This window comes from Pocillopora damicornis, chromosome 5, assembly GCF_964200805.1.
Source record: "Pocillopora damicornis chromosome 5, jaPocDami1.2, whole genome shotgun sequence".
NCBI classification, from domain to species: Eukaryota; Metazoa; Cnidaria; class Anthozoa; order Scleractinia; family Pocilloporidae; genus Pocillopora; species Pocillopora damicornis.
In genome coordinates, this window is record NC_142674.1 from 27872617 (window position 1) to 27893280 (window position 20664).

The window sequence follows — 20664 nt, forward strand, 5'->3', positions numbered from 1 at the left end:
TCAGTACCTGTTATAGTATTTAGCCAGAGACAAGCAAATTGGGTCATCAGGCTTTCAAATACTTTATTCTTAGTCGCATAAATAGACCGTTTTTGGTTGACAGATATGTCAGCCTGCTTGTTTTGATAACACCAAGGGTAATAATATATGATTATTGACACACTTGAGTTATTGTTGTGCGTGTGCTGGTGTTTGGTGGTCAGCCAAGATCTTTCAAATTTATTTATATTTCCTTTATTGACATTAATTTTACAAGATATGGATAGAAAAATGATTCATTTTCCAATGTTGTCTTTTCTGAAATGTTTGCATTATCGATGCTAATCACTACACTGGAAATTTATCAAATGTTTATTATTTCTTAACTCTTCACCGAGGTAGATTTAAATCGAGGTGGTTATTTACCAAGCGGCGATGCGGAGATGTAAACACCCACCTCTTGCCACCGCACTTAAATGACTATTTGTTTTAGTGTATACTTTAACACTATGAGATAAAATGATGCAAAAAAATGACTTTGATTAATTTATTCCTGCAACAGTCTCAACTTTTTTGGGCGCAAATCCCGTGGAGGTGAATGGAGAAGGATGAGCGAAGTTACGTTTTAGTGATTACTTTTGGGTTCTTTATATTCATTTTGAGTGGGTCGAAATATGTCAGATTTTCGGGAGGTTCAAATAAAAACATACTTAAATTTAATTTCGTGTACAAAAATTTCAAAACCCTATCTAAACGATAAACACTTCCTACAACGTATCCTCAACAGCCAAATAGACAAATACCGAAATAAAAGACATGAACCAAAATTGTATAGATCGACGTCAGAGTCCCTACTGATCTTTTATCGACGATCGTGGTTTTACTTCACTTTAATTTAAAGGACACTCCAAGTCTCAGAAAAAATTATTGTCTTCGCCCAGCCTTGAACTGGGAAAGAAATCTGAAGTTTAGCATCATCCAATAATATTCAGTAAAACAAGATTGAGGGGCATATGAAAAGTCATTTACATATATTCTGAATAAGACAAGTCATGGAACAACCGCTTGTGGCACTCTGGATTCAAAGACCAGAGGGTCAGAGAACTCAGAATTTATGAGCACTACTTGTTGTCTATCAGATGGATTAATGATGAACTAAGCCACACCGAAATGCCATCGTTAATCTTGGCAAAGGCCTTGCTCATGTCAAGAAACACAACGAAAAACAGTAAGAAAATAACCGCAGTTGCCTGTTTCTCTAAAAAATCAACACAGTTCTCCCCACGATGAAAGTTGAAGTAATAGGTTAGGCAATGTTAGCTTTATATGTAAGTGCTCGTGGCAAAAACAAAATTGAAAAATGATTGAATGAGAATCCATTGTTATATTGGCACGACTGTGTTTTGAAGGAGCCTAAATGTCATTTTAGTTTATTGTGTCCATCAGATGTACAGTTAGATTTCCTCGCCCCACCCTTTTTCTCCCTTTTGTCTCTACTCTTATTAATGACATTTTCTGCGCATGTGCCTTTGTTTTACTTAAAGTGGTCTGATCCGAACCAGCAATTTTGCTGCAACGAATGGAGTAAACAAAACGAGTTTAGCTTATATAAGTTTACTAAAGCATTTAGAGAGTGCTTTACAACAATTTAATTATTCCTAACAGGGTAAATATTCATTGTGGCTTGGGAGAGATCAACATGTCCATTATTGTTCTTCTCTTCAATGCACTTACAAAAAAATTAAGAAATATTACTTATACTAGGAACAACACTCACAAATTTACGCAAAATTTCTGACTAGATCAGTTATAAAAATTATCTTAACAGCAATTTCTTTTCCTTTTTTTTTTCTTGTCTCTATCAGCCTACAGTCAATAACAACAACAAAGCACTGACAAGTGCACCAAGCAAATAAACGGTAAACTAAGAAATGCAAAAGTGAAGTAAATAAACAAGTTTTTTTTTCAAGAAAATTCCATCTAACCTCCATTTATAAACTATGAAAATGGTTATCATCACTACCAAAGCATTAACAAAGTAAAAGTACGATAAAAACTACATCTTAAAATCAAAGGCTATGAAATATTGAGGCTGAAGTTCTCGAAATCTAAACTACAAATTACCACAGAGTGTTATAAGACTACAACCTTGGAGGTTCAGCAATTCTGCTATTAAGCCTCAGTCCTGCACAAGAGGAGTTACTTCAGATGACTCCACGTCTTCGTCACTTCCGGTTTCGTCTTTATCTGCAGCAGTAAGTTGATTACCATCATACTCTTGTACGCCAGCCTCCCCGTCAAGAAGGTCTACAGCATCACTTTGGTCGTCCATATAGTTTCCAAGATCGTCTTGTTCATCCTTCGTGTACTTTAGTTGGCAAGTCTCAGGTTCTTCTTCTACTGCCTCCTTTTCAGATTGAACTGCTACAGCACCTTCATAACCAACGTTATTTTCAGGTTCACTTGTTACACCTTCGTCATCAATTTGAATATCTGGAGGGAAGACGGAATCACTGTGGCCTTCTTTTTCGATCAGGGGATTGTATTCTAAAGAATCAAGATCTCCTTCCTCCATCACACAAGGGAATGGTGAGGTATCAGGTTTGTTCACCTCATTTGTGGAGCGTGCTAAAGAGTTAGGATCTTCTTTTTCAGTAACAGAAAGGCTTCCTGTGGCTTCAAAATCTTCTTCCCCAGTTACAGGGGAGCATGCTGAGTTATTGGAATCTTCTCCCTCACCCATAAGGGGGCATGCTAAAGAATCAGAATTTTCTTCGTCAGTCACAAGGGGACATACCGAAGCATCTAGACCGTTTTGGTCCATCACCAGGGAGGATGGTGAAGGATCAATTTCTTCTCCCTCAATCGCAAGAGGGCACTCGTAGTCATCAATTTCTTCTTCCTCAATCGCAAGAGGGCACTCGGAGTCATCAACATCTTCTTCCTCGTTCTCGCTAAGATATGGTAAAGTATCACTCTCCAAAGGGTACGCTTGGGCATCCATATCTTTCTTGTCACTCTCAAAAGGGTATGCTGCGCAACCTTCTTCTTCTACTTTGATTCCGAGAGGGAAAGCTGTAGCATTATCGTCAATTCCAACCATAGAGGGATGTGCCGTAGCACCGTGCTTACCCACTTCACGGGCGAGATTTCCTGCGGCTGCCTCTTTGTCTTGTAAGTCAATAGCGAAGGGGAAGGCTGTAGCACCATCGTCAATTGCAGCCACAAAGGGATGTGCAGTGGCACCGTGCTTACCCACTTCATGGGCGAGATTTGCTGCAGCTGCCCCTTTGTCTTGTAAGTTAATAGCGAAGGGGAAAGCTGTAGCACCATCGTCAATTGCAACCACAAAGGAATGTGCAGCATCACCGTGCTTACCCACTTTATGGGCGAGATTTGCTGCAGCTGCCCCTGTATCTTGTACGTTGATAGCGAAAGGGAAAGCTGTAGCACCATCGTCTATTGCAATCACAAAGGGATGTGCCGTAGCACCGTGTTCACCCACTTCACGGTCGGGATCTGTTGCAGGTGCTCCTTCGTCTCCTACGTTAATTCCAAAAGGGAAAGCTGTAGCGCCATCGTCCATTGCAACCAGAAAGGGATGTGCCATAGCACCGAGTTCACCCAATTCACCGATGGGATTTGCTGCAGCTGCTCCTAGCTCGTCCGCTCCTGCATCTTCTGGGTTTGCAACAGCTCCACGGTCATCGACAAAGTTGTACTTATCCTGATCATACTTGTCATCGTCAAAGATATCTACATATGTCTATGAAAAAGATTAGAAGTTAATCAGGAACTGCATGACTTAAAAAATCTTGAACGAAGGAATTTCAAAAACGAGTCACTAAAAAGACAAAAAAAGAGCAGATCAGATATCGGTCACAAAGACAAGAACCATTAGTACTTGCATGAATTGATAAGGAAAAAATTCGGGTGAGGTCTCCCTTTCTGTCAAAGTTTTCCAAAAGTGTAATTTTAAGATCTTTTCCGTTCTTTCTTGTGTGTAGACAACAGAGGGAAAATAAGGATGATCCAGACTGACATGACGTAACCACACTTGCATATGTTTAAAAAGTAACATTGTTCCATGATGAAACTGAATTCACAAATTGTTAGCGGCTGGGTAGTTAATGCGTTTTGACATCACATTGACGTGAAAAGAAATTCGCAATTGACTTGATAGGATACCAATTTCAATTGCTAAAGTATATCCTGAATTAGACGCTGTATGGCAAACCTTTGTTTTAATATATGTATCCATTGTTTGGTAGAGCTTCACAAAGTGTGGCCGGCTGGCGCTTTCGTATTTCCAGCAGTTTAACATCACCGCGTATCTATAGAAAAACACAGGGACATATGATCACAGTAATTCCGCGATAGGCACTAATATTGCAAGTAGCAAAGTTGAAAAACCACAACTAGTTACAAAAATAACTGAAATGCTAAGTTTATCTCATTACATTGCAGCTCAAACGAATTCTGTGATGAAAAACCCACCGTATTCTTTATTTGACTCAACAACTTTTCATTTAAATTTTTGTATTGACAAGATAAGATTAATTTCTTAGGAAGACTTCTTATTCCGACCAAGAGTATCAAAAACACCTGACCACAGCAGCAATCGATATTGCTTTTGACTTATATAACATTCCACACAGAGGAAGCAACACTTACAAACTGTCGTCGATATGTTCAGGCTTTGGCAGACGATAACCTTCTTCGATTTTTTTCATTGTCGTGGATTGAGACCATCCTTCGTAAGGAATGCCTCCTGTGGAAAAATAATGTTTTTTTCTGTTTGCCAAAAAAGCACACTCTTTTCGTTGTAATCACTTCCATTCCTCTCAGGGCGATCGAAATGATTCTTCTGTAAAAACGACAATTAATTGCTGAAATAGATTTCGGTTTTACATCAGATGATAGAGTACTGTAAAAAAAACAAATTTAAATGTAGCGATGGATTTAAGGTTTTTCAATAATGTACTAAATACTTTCAGTTCTACTTAAACTTAAGTTTTATGTCAAGTTGTTATGCACCGTCATAATTTTATTTATCAGCAACATTGAGTACTGCTTCAACTTCTCTATCTATCGTACAATGCTCTTTTGTTCGCTCGGTATCACTCATCAATTAGTAATTGTGCGTGCAATCTCGGCAGGTATATTTCCTGAATGTAAAGTAACAAACAAGTTAAGTACCGACAGTGAAGATTTCATACAGGACGATGCCGTAGGACCACCTGTCAAAGAAATAGAAGGATGACGATATATCTCAACTGGGGTAGAAAGATTATAATCACTTAGATACTTGGGATGTTTAAAAACATGCCATCAAGACATAAGCAACCTCCTTTTAAAGAAAACGCCATATTTATTTGTTTGATTATCCACCCATCCGTTCATCCGTCTGTTCTTATCCTAATCAGATTTTGGATATTGCTCGTTAAACTTAATATTCATGTAAAGTCTCATACTACAGCTGTAACCTCAGCTGTTTCCCAGCTTGACGTTTCTTAATGACCTTATAATCAATAGAGCACTGAATATTCTAGTTTTCCTCGCTAAGGTAAGGCAGAATCGTAAAAATGTTCACTCTTGGAATATATGTTGATAATAACCAATACAGTACGTACACATCGCTTTTGGTTGACAGTTGTTCCACATGTCCAAAGAGAATCTCGGGTGCAGTCCATTTGATTGGGATACATCCCTGGATGAGTAACCAAAATACTATAGACATCTGACATCTAAAGAGCCTTGTATGCAACTTCTAAAATATTTTGCATATAACATTAAAACCGTGGTGTGAGGACTTACGATAATGTCAAGAGCAGTAGACACCTTTGTACAAATTCTATGGAAACAATTCACACACTCCTTTTCCTTTAAATCTCCTGTGTTTCTTTGCCTTTCGAGTTTGTATCTTTGCTATTCAGAGAACGATATCTCTTCCGGCTTTCTTATTTCCTGTGTTCACTCCATAGATACAATTTTTTTTTCTGTGAAAGTTTCGATACGCTTAGGACGGCTTCCCATTGAAGGGAAATGTGTTTTGCAGTAAAACTGTATAACTGAAAAGAAAGGTTTGTGAGGACAGTAATATTTTAATTCTTCACATTTTTATCTTCCATACTAGCTGCCCCAAAACCAATTGACTAAATGATGAAAAAATTCTGAAAATTACCCTCTTGGCATTTCCTGGGCCGTATTTGAAATCCTGATAAGAGAGCCCAAAGTCAGTCAACTTGCAGACGCGATGCTCATCAAGAAGGATGTTACGAGCTGCAAGATCGCGATGAATTATCTGAAATCGAAAACAAAAAATGATATGATCTGCCAAAATGGACTTTTATAAACTACATAAAATAAAGTGATTCTAATGTGCTGGATCTTTTTAGCTGTACAGAATATTCTTTTGACGATTTGCAAGTCACGCCATTTTAACACATGCAGGATCACATACTGACCAGAAAGAGTTTGAGCACTTACCCCTCTGGACGCGAGAAAAGTCATGCCATATGCGATCTGTTTAGCAAACAGCACCATGTCATATGTTGTCAAGTGGTCGACCCCTCCGACCCCATGATGATATTGGTCGAAAACCCCCCTGGATTTTCTGAGATAACCCAGCAAGTCACCTCGCCACAGGTACTCCATGATAAGTATTGGCTGAGCTAAAAGGGAAAAACAAGAAAATTATTTTACGGCAAGCAGTGCAGAAGTTGCAAAATGTGTTTGAATTATACATGCTTTATCTACTTATACATTTGGTTATATCTAAGAAAGAGAGGGAAAGCCAAAGAGGGAAAAACGCAGATAGAAAACGGATGGACACATACAGCAGATACAGAAATACAGACAGACACACAGAGAGATGGACAGACAGACAGATAAACAGAAAGGCAGAAAAATAGGGATGGCAGATAAATAGACAGAGACTTCCCATCGTAAGTTAAAACTATTATCACAATTAGCGTGTAAATTTTAGAGCTTAAATCTTCCATGTAAAATGGCCTACATACATACAGTAAATTTCTTTAGATTAGAAGACAAAAAATGGAAATAACCCTTGAATTAGTACACCATCTAAGCAATACTGGTTGACGTCGGATATGTTTTTATCGTTACTGTGAATTAGCTGATTATATTCATAACAATAGCTGATTACCTCCAACTGTAACACAACCAATGAACTTAACAACATTTTCATGGCCCTCCCTTCCAAAGAGTTTTAATAACTCGATCTCTCTCAGCAGGGCCTTCCTTCCTTTCTCTCCGGAGATTGCTGGGAAACCACACAAAAATTAGATAAACAAACATACTTTGCATGTCGAGAGAGACACAATTATGTGGTAAACATTTTTGTATACTAAGTGCTATATTACCAGCGCAACTTCTAATAAATTTGGTCTACATAAAAAAAGTTAGTTTTCTAAACCCCATATAATCCATACTTGCCACAAAAATGTCAGTTAGCCGTCTTGTTCAGTTGTATTGAACATGAAATTTCAAAAGTAGATTCATCCTTGTTGAAAAAATTATTTGCTAAGAAAACGCTGCACATCTCGAGCATTGTTGTTAACTAGGCAAGCTCATTGGACCGCGCAATTGTTTACAGACAACTTACAAAAGTAGAGACGCAATTAAGCCTTGAAATTGCACCTGTTATAATACCTAATAGTCGGTCGAATAGATATTTGAGACAATTTTTATTAAAGATATGCTCTGTTTGCGCCTTCTTGTTTCCTACCGTTCATATGGTACATAATCCTTGCTTTTATCTTACTAAAAACTACAATAATTCCTTAGCATTTCCAGAATTATTCTAAATTCGTTTGACTCTATAAGCTTGTTACAGTCGAACCTGTATTTAGCGGTCACGCACGGGAAATGGTTGACCGTTTAATATAGGTTCCACGGAATAGGGCTACTATTGATAAAAGTTTAAAAAAGCCACTCTATGCCATCACGGACCACTTAACATACACAACCTCGCTCAAAAATATTACTAACATTGATGTCGGGAGATAAACCTGGATTCAATTTTACTTGAAAGATTATTCTTAATTTTATTTGTGTACTTCCGCTTTAGTAACCGTTCAATACAGGTAAGGAACATTAAAAATAGGCTGTTGGGACTTAGTAAAGGGTGACCACAACTGTTTGATATAAAAAGCACTATAAGCAAAGGAGGAAAGTTTCGATACTTTGAAAACCGACCGCTTATTACTAGGTAACCGCTTCATACAAGTTCTATTGCATTATGACGTTCAGCTTTTCCAGCGGAAGAAGATCATACTACCACCACTAGACTGGCAAATGGCTCTGAGCTTTTTGCGCCAGACTGACCCTCTCCAGGTTTCTTTGAGGTCACATGACATTATTTCCCATCAAAAGTTTCTAAGCGAGCAATTTTACAAAATACACGAAGGAGTGACATTTTCAGTATTATGGTATTTTCCGCTTTTATTCGCTTGAATGCAATTTAATCAATAAATTTTCATTTTTCTCCACAGCTTCTAATACTTCAAATGATATTCGTGTTCTGTTGTATGGTAGTAGCGTTGTATGACAAAAGACTTAACAACCGGTCCCCCGGGGAACCATCCGCTAACAATTTGACACGCCAGCTGGTAAATCATTTTAACAGCGCACAGTTTTTAAGCTATCCATGTTATGTATCAAGTACGTTAAAAAAGCATATTCTAAGTGAAATGCCCTTTATTAAGATATGTTACTCAAAAATTTAATAAAGGATAGTTTAATCAAGCTTTGTAAGTAAGTACTTACGTAGGAAGCATTTCGCAGCAACCGTGCGATTTCCAGGTCTGCCTCGAGAACGACCCAGTAGCGCTCGCCACACTGAACCGAATGCCCCTCTGCCAATATGCTCGCGAAGGGTCAGGCGGTCAACTGCAATCTCCCATCCATCTGTGTTTACGTTCAGCTGATCCATCTCAACTTCATCGTCCCCTTCACTGAATAATTGCAGATGAAAACAAGACTTTAACCATCTGTGTTACCTATCGATCTTTTCCTTCTTTGAATCTGGTTTAACGTAACGTGGTAAAGATATCCTCTATATTTTCACTTTAATATTTTTCTTTTCGTTTTTATTTCCGGGTGCTTCAGAAAATTGTCACTTGCCAATGAAAAAATTATTGAAATAGGTGAAATTTAGATACTAATTTACTGAACGCATCGACCCAGAGAGGAGATTTTATTGAATAAACTTAGCGCCGACTGTGTTTTTCGGCATTTTACGTCATATAAATATCGTGCCTCCTTCGCGAGAAATGAAATACTAATTAAAACCATCCGAAGTATTGTCCACAATCGATACATCGAGTAATATTATTATAAATCAGTCTACAAGACTCCGAGTGTATTTCAACTGTAGTTTCTGTAACAAAGAGTGACGAAGGGTCAAAGCTTCTCTTCTTCTTTAAAAGTACGCCACCCACAACCTAGCGTACTGGTAACAAAAAAAAAAGGTACTAAACAAGATGTCAAAACAAGTGAAGGACGGACGAATCCAAAACAGACAGGATGTTAAGAAACATTTGATTGCCATTTGATAAGAAATGCTTCGAAAACTGCTGCTGGTTCGAAATAAAAAACCTTTTATTTTGACCAGTGTGCTCTTAATGGTGAACATAGTCAGTCCGAACAGAAAAAAAAAGACGTATTTACTCAGCAGTGGCGCTTATCACTACTCTACTGAGACTTATTCAAGAGTTAGAAACTTCGGAAATAACCACACGTTCAGACATTGAGCATTAAAAAGGGAATTCACTTACCGCAGCCTAGGCGGCACCTCAGGTGGGGCTATTGTCAAAGGATATGTGGAAACAGATGAAAGAAATCGCTTCGTTGTGAGTAAGAATGACATCATTAACTAAATTAAAGCTTGCGACTCAGAAACCACGTGTAACTTATATTTGACTCTGTTGTCAAACAACAGGAGAAGGAATAAGGTGGGTTATCATGGTAATTAGTTTCATATAATTAGTAACGTTTTTGTAATTTTATTAGCAATGGCCTTTGCCCGGACTGTAGAGGGACCTTCAAAATCAGCGCTGGAAATGTACAATATGACCTGCTTTAAATAGCTCCTTCGTGCTCCAAAACACTGACGTATTAAAAGCCACAATCTGCCATATGAAGACATTTTATTTTCGTATGGTAACATTTTACCTGTCTCACGCCGTTTTTTAATGTATGAAATGAGCGCCAGTAGAAAAACGACAGCAGCCAAGGGTCCCCCAATGTAGTACCACTTCAGTGAGCTGCTGGGGGGAGCCTCTGAAATATAATAACAGAAGAAGCTTAGTAGGAAAGGAATTTGCCGGTCGGCATTAGAAATAAAAACTAAAACACCAAAGATCCAGATAGAGAACTAATTTTTTTGGTTTCAACAATTTACTTTGTTCATTGCTTGCGTTGGGTGACGGGGAATAACCCACGGAAAAACGACGCAGATGTGCTAAGTTGCAAAGAACAGGCAGATAGACAGAGAAAGATTGGTGAAAGAATTATAGAATATGTATAACATGCTGCTGCTAATGATTGAAACTCGTTTTGAAACAGTTTCTTTAATTTCTTTCAAATTTAATTCATTTCAAATTTCTAGTTCCCAGAAGACCAAAAAACCACTGGAAAAGTTTGTGAGGAACTTAAAAAGCGGAGGTGCATTTTATAATAATGACCTTACATAGTTAATTACTAAAATTATATGTAGTTCCTTAACAGCTTACCTTTGACATTTACTATCACAACAGAGCGAGCCACAGTTCCTTGCTTGTTACGTGCTTCACAAGAATATTCACCACTGTCTTCTTCCAGAACTTCAGTAAGAGCAAGTTTACTCTTTGTCTCGTCTAATCGTGTTTCTATAACTGCTCTTTCTGTTATTGTTTCTCCATCTTTTTTCCACGTTATGTTTATTGTTTCTTCGTTGACTTTGCAGGTCAATGCCAGGGCATATCCTTTAATGAGTGTTATGTATTTCTCTGAAACAATTTGAGCAGAGGCTTTTCCTGCGTTGAAAAAGGGGCAATTCGTTAGAATGCTAGTGTCACATTAAAACTTCAACTGCATTAGAAACACCCCAAAAACAAACATGGAAACGAAACGAGTCAAATGCGACCTCTATAGGAATGCTTCGAACAGGTTGCTTTAAGTGAAAAAAAAAAAAAAGAAAAGTGTTTCCTTGTGAGTTTCGTGAGGTTTAGAAAGAGTTTCAAAACAAGCTTGAGGCCCTTATGTTTAAAATTTCCTGGTTACTGTTTCAGCAGCCCCAGATCCTCCGCCGAACTGCTAAATTAAGGTCTTTATAATGTTCCATCTTATCTTGTTCTTTTTTCTGCACCCTTGTGTCAAAAGGACACAACAAGTGAGTCATGCAGCACGAAGTTTCTTTCTTTTCCAGCACAGCGGTATCGGGTATGATTTCAAGTAGATCATCGTCCGTCTAAATTCCAAAGTACTACAACAACTTCATTAGGTGGTTTTCTATCACTTCCTGAGGAGAGTGGACTTACAACATTTTCTCAAGCTTACACGGTGAAATTTCCAAGGATAAATTGTGGACATCATAGACAGAACTAGACTCAAGAGCTGTTATGACAATTCAATCGATAGAAAATACCCCATGGAAAGTCTGTCCGTATGGTATTTTACGCACGAGTTGGTAGTATTGGAAATCGAACACGTATGCGCAGCGAACCGATGAGATTTCTGGTACAAACCGACGCGCTGTTTTCTCTTTCTCTTTTTGCTCTGCATACTTCCTATTCCGCATAACTCTCCACAGAGGTTCCTAAGTCATCTTTTGTAAGGAATTTGATTTAATAAACAGTCCTGAAAGCCGATTTTTATAATGTTACAGACGGAAACTATGCCAGTGAAAGATTAATAAGAATAACATACGCTTTATGGGTGAAAAAGCACGATACACGGTTCCTCACACGTAAAAAAAGCGATGTGCGCCATTTGATTGCCTCTCGGCTTCTTGGACCAGCTTGGGAAGAAGATTTTACTTAATGCTTTTTCAGTGTGTAAATCCGTAAATCTTGACTCTGTGATATTCTCTATCCTCATTGGCTAAGTCACATTACGAGTTACAAAAGCCATAAATCAACTTTGTGGAGAGATCTGAGAGACTTGAGGGTGCGAGGGTATTCTTTCAAATGCTTAGTCGCTATTCTACCTCCGATTTCGGTCACGGATAGAAGCGTATTCGCCTTAAGCAGTTTCCTCTGTTTTAGTTTTGTTGTTAAATATAGAGAATACCAATTATGTGTCGTATGTAACTTTGGCTTTTGCGTCTTATTTCGTTTTTGCTTTCTTCTGAGATTCTAGATCTCTCCGTCTCGGAAGTCTCTTCTTCAGATTTTTCCAGCTTGGGAGTACATTGCATATCGTCAAGTATTTCGAACCAATCAACTCTCTATAGCGCCATCACCTGTCCTTTTTCATAAGCGTTTGTTTCCTAACCAGATCTACGCAGTTCTTTGCGTGTGTAACCATAAAGATCCAAGGACATAAGTATTAAGCATTGATTTCACCAGTTTTTTTGAAGGTCAGGCCCCGGTTGCTCGAAGGGTGGATAACACTATCCACTGGATAAAACTCTATCTGGTGGAGAACGCTTTACGTTTTGCTATCACACATTGACCGGATAAATATTTAACCGTTAGATAGCGTTATCTGCCCTTTATACAAGTAGGCCGAGTTTACCTAAATTCTCTTCGCGCTATTCCTTTTCTCCGTCGCTATTGCCCATGGATTTAAAAGTTCATTTTTTTGTCTTAATTTCTTCTCTCCCTTTTTCTCTTCTTCATCTTCAACATTATCATCGTCATTATCAACGTCATCATCGTCGTCGTTATCATCATCATCATCATCATCATCAATATCATTATAACTGAACTTACCATAAACATGCAGAGTTGCTGAGGAACTGGTTGTGTTTGCTTTGTTTTTCGCTGTACACTTGTAAGTCCCTTTCATCCCTTTCGTGACACTTGGCGAAACTAGGAATGATTCTCCTTCGTGATCGGTTTGATTGATACCAGATGGCAGGTCACCATTATTAAAAGTCCAGACGAAGGTTGGTGTTGGAATACCTAAGGCTACGCAACTAAGGTTTACAGGGTATCCTTCCGTAAGAAATTGGCTTTTCGGAGGCTGAATGATCTGGGGAGAGACTTGAAGTAAAAAGATCACTAAGCTAAACAAAGGGTCGCATTGTCCATTTTAACCCCCTCTCCCCCCTTCCTTATCCAACCCTAAATTAACTAGTTTCAAAATAAAAGCTAATTACGTTATTGCCAAGTCCATTTTTAATCCAAGGTTATTTTGAAATTAGTTTTCTTCACTTTTGATATAGGAAGGTATAAGTCAGCCCAATGTGACATCAAAACATTCTTTTATTTCCTTAAAAGATTTCCTATCTTAGAAACAACCCAGGAGTTAACAACTTAGTTACCCATTTATTAATTTCTTCATTCTTTTCTTGCTGGTTGTTAGGTGTAATATCAACACCATGGTTAAGAGTACCAGTTTCTCTAAGTTCAAACTACACATTTACTTTGAAGAATAGCCAAATAGTAATGGTCAAAAGGGTTGCATCAATGAAAAATTTACATGGATGTTTCGCTCTCCAACTTCAGTAATAAATACTTAAATAATAATGCACTGATAGCCAATTTGACATTTTTGCACTTCTAAAAATGTACATGAAATCATGACTTGTCAGTCATTGGTATTTAAGAAGCAGAAAAAAAGGTAATTAAAAAAATTAAACGGGCTTTTATAATAAATGCCGTGACAAAATATGGTGATATCTATAAAGTCAAAATTGCTCGACGCTCCAAAAAGCAATCAGTTTAAACTGCCCAAAAATTAATTACATGTCTGATCACGAAATTCATTTACATTCGATATATAAGTTAGTATGTTCTCGCTCTTTAAATGTTATCATCAATTAAGTACTTTTTTTAATATTTTCAATCAATTTTGAAACTTTTGTGGTTTCAAGTCCTTAGTTTGCATTTGGTATCATAGAAAAGATTTTATCCTCATCCAACCAAAGATCTAAATTGATTATCGACTCAAGTTCTTTCTATATGTAAATAAGAACCGTACCTCCCGCCACTTCGATCCAGAAAGTTGAGTTTTTGCTTCCTTCGCTGTTTTTGGCGCTGCAGGTGTATTGACCAGAGTCTTCAAATCTCGCTTGGCGAATCGTGAGAGTGTTGTTGTTACCGAGATTCACGCGATCCTTAGTCCAAAGTATCTCGGGTGTAGGGAAACCGATTAGAGAGCAAATTAACTGAAGCGACGAGTTATAGGCAACCGACTGATTCTTGAGCTCAGGATTAATTTCAGGAGAACCTGGGCATAGAATTCAAAAGCACAATTCAAAAAAGGTGAAAGTATGACAGAAAAAGAAAAAAAACGTGAGAAAATAAGAAGAGCAACTGAAGGAAACAAAATTAAGTCAACGTTTACCTGTGACTGTAATACGAAAAGCTGATTCACTTTTCCCTTCACTGTTGTTAGCGCTACATGTGTATTGACCAGCATCTCCATAACTCACTTGATTAATTGTGAGAGTGTTGTTGTTACTAAGATTCACCCCATCTTTCGTCCAGAGTATCTCAGGTGTAGGGAAACCGCTTAGAGAGCAAATGAACTGAAGCGACGAGTTGTAGGCAACCGAATGATTCTTGAGCTCAGTATTAATTTCAGGAGGACCTGGGCATAGAATTCAAAAGTACAATTCAAAAAAGGTGAAATATGAAAAAAAAATTAGAAAATGAGAAAAGAAACTGAAAGAAATAAAAGTAAGTCAACAATTACCTGTGACTGTAATATGAAAAGCTGCTTCCTTTTTCCCTTCACTGTTTTTAGCGCTGCAATTGTATTGACCAGCATCGCCATAAGTCACTCGATTAATCGTGAGCATGTTCCTGGTATCAAGTAACTTTCCATCTTTTGTCCAGTTCACCTCTGGTTTAGGAAAACCCCTCACGAAGCATTGAATTTGAAGTGTTGAATGTAATTTGACAGACTTCTCTCGCCGAGAATTTATTTCAGGAGGACCTTTTTAATTTTGAAAAATAAAATAATGATTTATATAAAACTTGATCCCCATCGCCTCCCCCTCTACTTCTTTTTAACCGTCGTTCACAATCTTAGTGCAACTGTCTTTCTCTCCTGAGCTCTCCCCTGCCGTAAAAATCAAAGCTTGCAAACATGATTTTGTTACGGAGATTCACCCCATCTTTAGTCCAGAGTAACTCAGGTTAGGGAAACCGCCTAGAGAGCAAATGAACCGAAGCGACGAGTTATAGGTAACCGAATGATTCTTGAGCTCAGTATTAATTTCAGGAGGACCTAGGCATAGAATTCAAAAGTACAATTCAAAAAAGGTGAAATATGAAAAAAAAATTAGAAAATGAGAATAGAAACTAAAAGAAACAAAAGTAAGTCAACGTTTAACTGTGACTGTAATATGAATAGCTGCTTCATTTTTTCCTCCACTGTTTTTAGCGCTGCATGTGTATTGACCAGCATCGCCATAAGTCACTCGATTAATCGTGAGCATGTTCCTGGTATTAACTAACTTTCCATCTTTTGTCCACTTCACCTCTGGTTTAGGAAAACCCCTCACGAAGCATTGAATTTGAAGTGTTGAATTTAATTTGACAGACTTCTCTCGCCAAGAATTTATTTCAGGAGGACCTTTTTAATTTTAAGAAGAAAAATAATAATTTGTATAAAACTTGATCCCCATCCCCTCCCCCTCTACTTCTTTTTAATCGTCGTTTACAATCTTAGTGCAACTGTCTTTCTCTCCCCAACTCTCCCCTGCTGTAAAAATCAAAGCTTGCAACCATGATTTTCACCAAGGAAAAATACTTAGCACTCGCTCGCGAAAATCACGCCTTTTCTACATGAAACTGTAATGATCTTTCTTTTTTTACTAAGGAAAAATTGCCTTTGTTGTTTGTTACAAAATATAAATATAGCGTCTAAACTCCGGCAGAAAAAATAAAATGTTTTTAATTAAGTGCGAATCATATTTTTTTTTTTTTACAGAGAAAACGGGGGGTAAGCTTCCATGGGTCACGGCTCTTGTGTCTTATCAACTAAGTTGAAAATGTAAGATGGCCACCGTAAAGATTTTCTTAGCCAACGTTTCGACCGTTAGCGCTTCGTCAGAGCTAACGCTCGAAAGGTCAGCTTTGATACTTTTTACGGTGGCCAATCTAAATTACCAACCCTGTTGGTAAAACCAAAGTATATTAAATAAAGAGTTTGACGTTTAATTAAAGGACAGTTGAAGGATATCAGTGCAGCATGAATCCTTGACTTTCTCCTCATACATAAAACCACTTACATTTACAAGGCCGTGATTCCCGAGTTCTTGAGCAGTTAAATTCTAGAAGTAAGGTTATCCAAATAATCTTTTAAAAATAATAAACGGTTGGAGATTAAGTCATCTTATTTATTTTAAAGAAAAAATCCCTTGAAAATAACTGGTGAAGGTTCCTGCCTAACTATCATTACAATCTATTCATAAGAGTTTATCCATTTGAATAAAAGTTTATAAATGCTGCATAGTTTTTTGAAGTTGTAAAACAATGACGAAAACCCGCCATTGCACTTGTGTGTCACAAATTCACCAAAACTCCCTCTTGTCACTTACCGACTCTTTCCCGGTACTCGTTGCACCCAATGCAGACGCCATTCCAAGACGACCACGCCATACAACCTTTGAAAACAATAAGTTGTGCGCAAAGAGTCATATGTCATATTATCACTCTACCTATGCTCTTTACTTCCTTTGCTTCATTAATCTGCTGCTTGCCATAAAGGATACCAAAATACCTAATTATTATCGTCGATATTCTCAGTTTCTAATTTCCAGGAGCAAATCGAACTAACATCTCCAAGTTAAAAAGATTGATGGCTTGAAGCTTATAAATCACCCAACTTACAGTTCCCTATTTAAAAGCATCATTGGTGTTGTCTCAACATCTGTCAAGGATTTATCATGTTATAAGCCAGGGAGAGTGACACTGTTTTCTATTGCTCAAATGGATGAATGTGCAAAAATGTTAAAAAAAACAAAAAAACAAACTAGGATTTTAACGTTTTCAATTTTTAATTTTCAACTTTTCTGTAAAAGTTCCACCAGTATATGGCAGAGGCCTGAAACGTTGAAATTCAATTGTTGTAACAATTAAAAGTTTTATTTCTATGCAACATCTTTGTCCACACATCCTCTGATCAACAGAGAAGAGTATCCTGTCTGAATCTCTCTATTGGGATCCATTTGTTTGTTCAACCATCTTTATCGACCCTTTATCCTGCCTACTGATAAATGATTTCAAGCATGGCTACTTACAATCTGTTGTATCAGTTAGGATGAGGAAATTAGGTGAACATGAAAAGAAAGATTAACATTCGATGAGTAAATTAGTGGCTCAATATAGACTTGGAATACTTGACTAACACATCATAAGCTTAACAAACAAACTGAACTCGTCGCACTCACCCGCTTATGAATCCGGAAAGAACGCCGTGAAAGAGAAAAACAATTTTGAAAAGATGTTAATCCATTTATCTATTCATTTGTTTATTTGAACAAACCAGTTTGTTTGTACGTCAATATATTACATTGAAATCGATAACTGTGTGACAGAATTTGTTAAATCAAGCAAACAATCAGCCACATATGACTGTTATCTGATGATAATTATACAAATATCATTTATTACAGAACTTAGGTATTGATTTTATACTAATACTGTCCACATCGGTAAATCGTTTGGATAGTAACATTATGACATTACCAGCTATCACTAACTGTCACTGATACAAACACAAATAATTCTTTGCTATTCACGATTGCAATTTGCAGATCAGTAATCAGCCGGTGCAGAGAGTCAATAATGTATATTAAGCCACAGGAGAGTTATTTATTTATAGGAACGGATGATATTGATAGTTACCTTCCCTTTTGGCTAGACAGAAAAGATGAGATAAGAAAGGAGGAACAGTGAATGATCTAAATAACATAGCTTAAGTTATGAAATAACAATTCATCGTAGAACTCTACCCCTCCCCCCCCTTTTGGCTAGACAGAAAAGATGAGATAAGAAAGGAGGAACAGTGAATGATTTAAATGACATAGCTTAAGTTATGAAATAAAATTTCATCGTAAAATTCTACCCCCCCCCTCCCCCCTTTTTTTAGGAAAGGAATTAGGTTCCAGTACTTTCTCAACACATGAAAACACATTTACATTTTCCAGAGAAGAATGTGATGTTGGAAAAAGATTCTCCAGACACCGCGAACTTTTTTGTTTGTGGTCTTGGACGAGATTCAGTCGCTATCAGGAAGTAGAGAAAGTTAACATTGCTAAATCGAATGTTCCTCGTCAGCTGTCACCAGCAGATCACAGGATAAGGGGCCAGTTATGGAAGTCTTTACCAATAAAAATGTACCGAAAGCACGGGTTGAGCTCAAAATTCAAAATAAAACATAAAAGTAGACTTAAAACACATTGATGACATGGATGTCAACGTAAATTTCATTGGTTGAAACTGTATTATTGTAAGAGAAAGCGATTTTCAATGGGGATTTCAGAAGTACTCCTTGATAACATCGGAGTTTTGCTACGCCTCGTCCTACACTACAGCTTCTCAACAAATCTGATTTCACATGATCTCGTGTGTTTTCCAGTCCTGGATGCCAAATGTTTGCTTTGAATATGAGATTATTGAGGCTCCAATGATTTTTCGTTGATCTGATTCGCCGTGATGATAACTTAACTTTGTTTTTACAACACTTAATCGACATGCACTCCGAAAAGAGTAAACAATTCATACGCGGACCGGTTGTAAATAGGATCTTAGGCACTAAAGGAAAATATAATTGTCTTAAGCATGATTATCAAGAATAAGAATTGCGCGAGATAAACTAAATTCAACTTACCAGCTGAGTGATTGCAGAAGTGGCATGTGAATAAAAGTTATAAAAGAAATAAATTTAAATGTGCATCTGTTTCTCAAAACATTCATTTGTTTATTGAGAAATGCTATGCACTTTTTCTTTCGTTTATCACCTGTACTTTAGTGAAATATGTTAACGTATACGCACTGTGAAGGTGCCATGCAAATAGATATGCTTTAAATGACAGAGAAACATGTACTTACGTTCTAATCGTTTTCCACAATTGCCAAGGCCAAGGAATAACAAAAAAAAAATACATCAAGAACAGAAAAATAAATAAAATGAAAGTAATTAACTGCTAAGAGAGTTGATATTCATTAATCAGTCGGCTAAGACCTCTGCTCAACAAATAGTTCTGATGTGAAACCATTTTCATGATTATGACTTTAATTCTCATAATTAGTTTCAAGTAACTAACACCTCAATTTCACAGTCTAGCACAGATAACATTAAATCTTTTCGTAAACTAAGCCACTGAATCAAAATCGAATCCTTATCTACTTATGGTTCACACTGAATAAATATTTCCACAAGAGCCTAATTCAAAACGGTTTCAACAAGTTTCCAACCATAACTTAGGAAGCAAGGCGAATATCAGAATGCCATGTTTATTGATGATCATAATAATAATATTAATAAAACGAAAATTGTAGCTTTCATTATTACAAAAGTAAGCGACAGTGATACAAATATGTTACATGACTGTTACTGTAGTAGTGAAAAGACATGTGAAATCCGCCAAATAACTATAAAAAGAAAACATACTTACGATCTGTTTGCCCGTTAAGGTAGGAAATAAGAAAAAGAGATATGCTAGTTAGTGAGGCACATTTGTTATTGCCTACATTGTCCTTCAGTTTGGTATCGTAAAGTAAAAGCGTCTTTTTAATGGAATAGCCGGTAGTATGACTACGCGTCTTATTACACTTGCCACACCGCTTGGGTATTTCAAATGGTTACCATGTTGGCATTCAATGGGGAAGTCTGACCGTATAACAGTCTTTAACATGCTGTCACCCAGCAATTATAACTCTTGGCCGCAATCAAAAATGATGATTGGGGCGAAAACTATACCGGTTCATTGTAGGTAAAGCGTTTCCTTTTACAAATCTACTCTTTCGCAAAAATGATGATTACTCTGAAGGGAGTCTAACACATGATGACTGTCGAATAGTACCTAGTTTGTTAGAAATGTAAAAATGAGGAAAGGTAAAGAAAAAGCTACTTACGATCTGTTATGTCAATGAGACGTTGGTGAACCCGATGGAGAAGAAGAGAAAATGAATCAACTGAAATTTACTATCAGTTTAAAGCCGTTGTGAGATACTGTGTACTAATTGACTGAGTGGGAGGGCCGGACGGGAAAGTATTTGGCTCGAGGTCATGACGTACGGACCGAGCATAGCACAGAGGTCCGAGAGCCACGATCGAAAGTCAAATATTTCCCATCCAGCCCGACCTAACTCAGTCATTACGCATTTTATTGTATGACTTTTTAGTGTTGGAAATTTTGATTTTTTTTTCTTAAATACCACGCGATAGACCGGCGCGCGCGGAATAACCACAAAAACTATTCTACAATTAATACTTTTCCTTTCTGTTTTCGAGTTAGAACAGGAAACTCACATTTCATCGGAAAACGTAGCAATTGTT

The 20664-nt window shown here is 37.3% G+C and overlaps 2 protein-coding genes across 2 annotated transcripts; both read right to left on the bottom strand.

Annotated features, from left to right (window-relative positions):
* Positions 1 to 1577: 1577 nt before the first annotated feature.
* On the bottom strand, positions 1578 to 6525 carry LOC149046310 (uncharacterized). Its single transcript, XM_089206053.1, has 4 exons — positions 6469 to 6525; positions 5613 to 5689; positions 4217 to 4313; positions 1578 to 3745 (listed from the first exon to the last, which is right to left on the bottom strand). The coding sequence occupies exons 1-4, from the start codon at positions 6523 to 6525 to the stop codon at positions 2159 to 2161; spliced, it is 1818 nt and encodes a 605-aa protein (XP_089062179.1). The 3' UTR covers positions 1578 to 2158.
* Positions 6526 to 8740: 2215 nt separating this feature from the next.
* On the bottom strand, positions 8741 to 15555 carry LOC149046311 (peroxidasin homolog). Its single transcript, XM_089206054.1, has 8 exons — positions 14848 to 15555; positions 14497 to 14742; positions 14131 to 14379; positions 12918 to 13190; positions 10737 to 11018; positions 10177 to 10284; positions 9780 to 9807; positions 8741 to 8957 (listed from the first exon to the last, which is right to left on the bottom strand). Exons 1-8 carry the CDS (start codon positions 14951 to 14953, stop codon positions 8741 to 8743), a joined length of 1509 nt encoding a protein of 502 aa, XP_089062180.1. The 5' UTR covers positions 14954 to 15555.
* Positions 15556 to 20664: the final 5109 nt, after the last annotated feature.

Excerpts from the sequence above, each read along its gene's own strand:
- LOC149046310 (XM_089206053.1), bottom strand. The coding sequence starts at position 6,525 with ATGGTGCTGTTTGCTAAACAGATCGCATATGGCATGACTTTTCTCGCG. Across the intron at positions 4,314-5,612 it reads CTGTCAACCAAAAGCGATGT|ATACGCGGTGATGTTAAACT; the intron begins GTACGTACTGTA and ends GTTTTTCTATAG. Across the intron at positions 3,746-4,216 it reads ATACATATATTAAAACAAAG|ACATATGTAGATATCTTTGA; the intron begins GTTTGCCATACA and ends TCTTTTTCATAG.
- LOC149046311 (XM_089206054.1), bottom strand. The coding sequence starts at position 14,953 with ATGCTCACGATTAATCGAGTGACTTATGGCGATGCTGGTCAATACAAT. Across the intron at positions 14,380-14,496 it reads TTTTCGTATTACAGTCACAG|GTTCTCCTGAAATTAATCCT; the intron begins GTAAACGTTGAC and ends TTCTATGCCCAG. Across the intron at positions 9,808-10,176 it reads TAAAAAACGGCGTGAGACAG|CCCCACCTGAGGTGCCGCCT; the intron begins GTAAAATGTTAC and ends CTTTGACAATAG.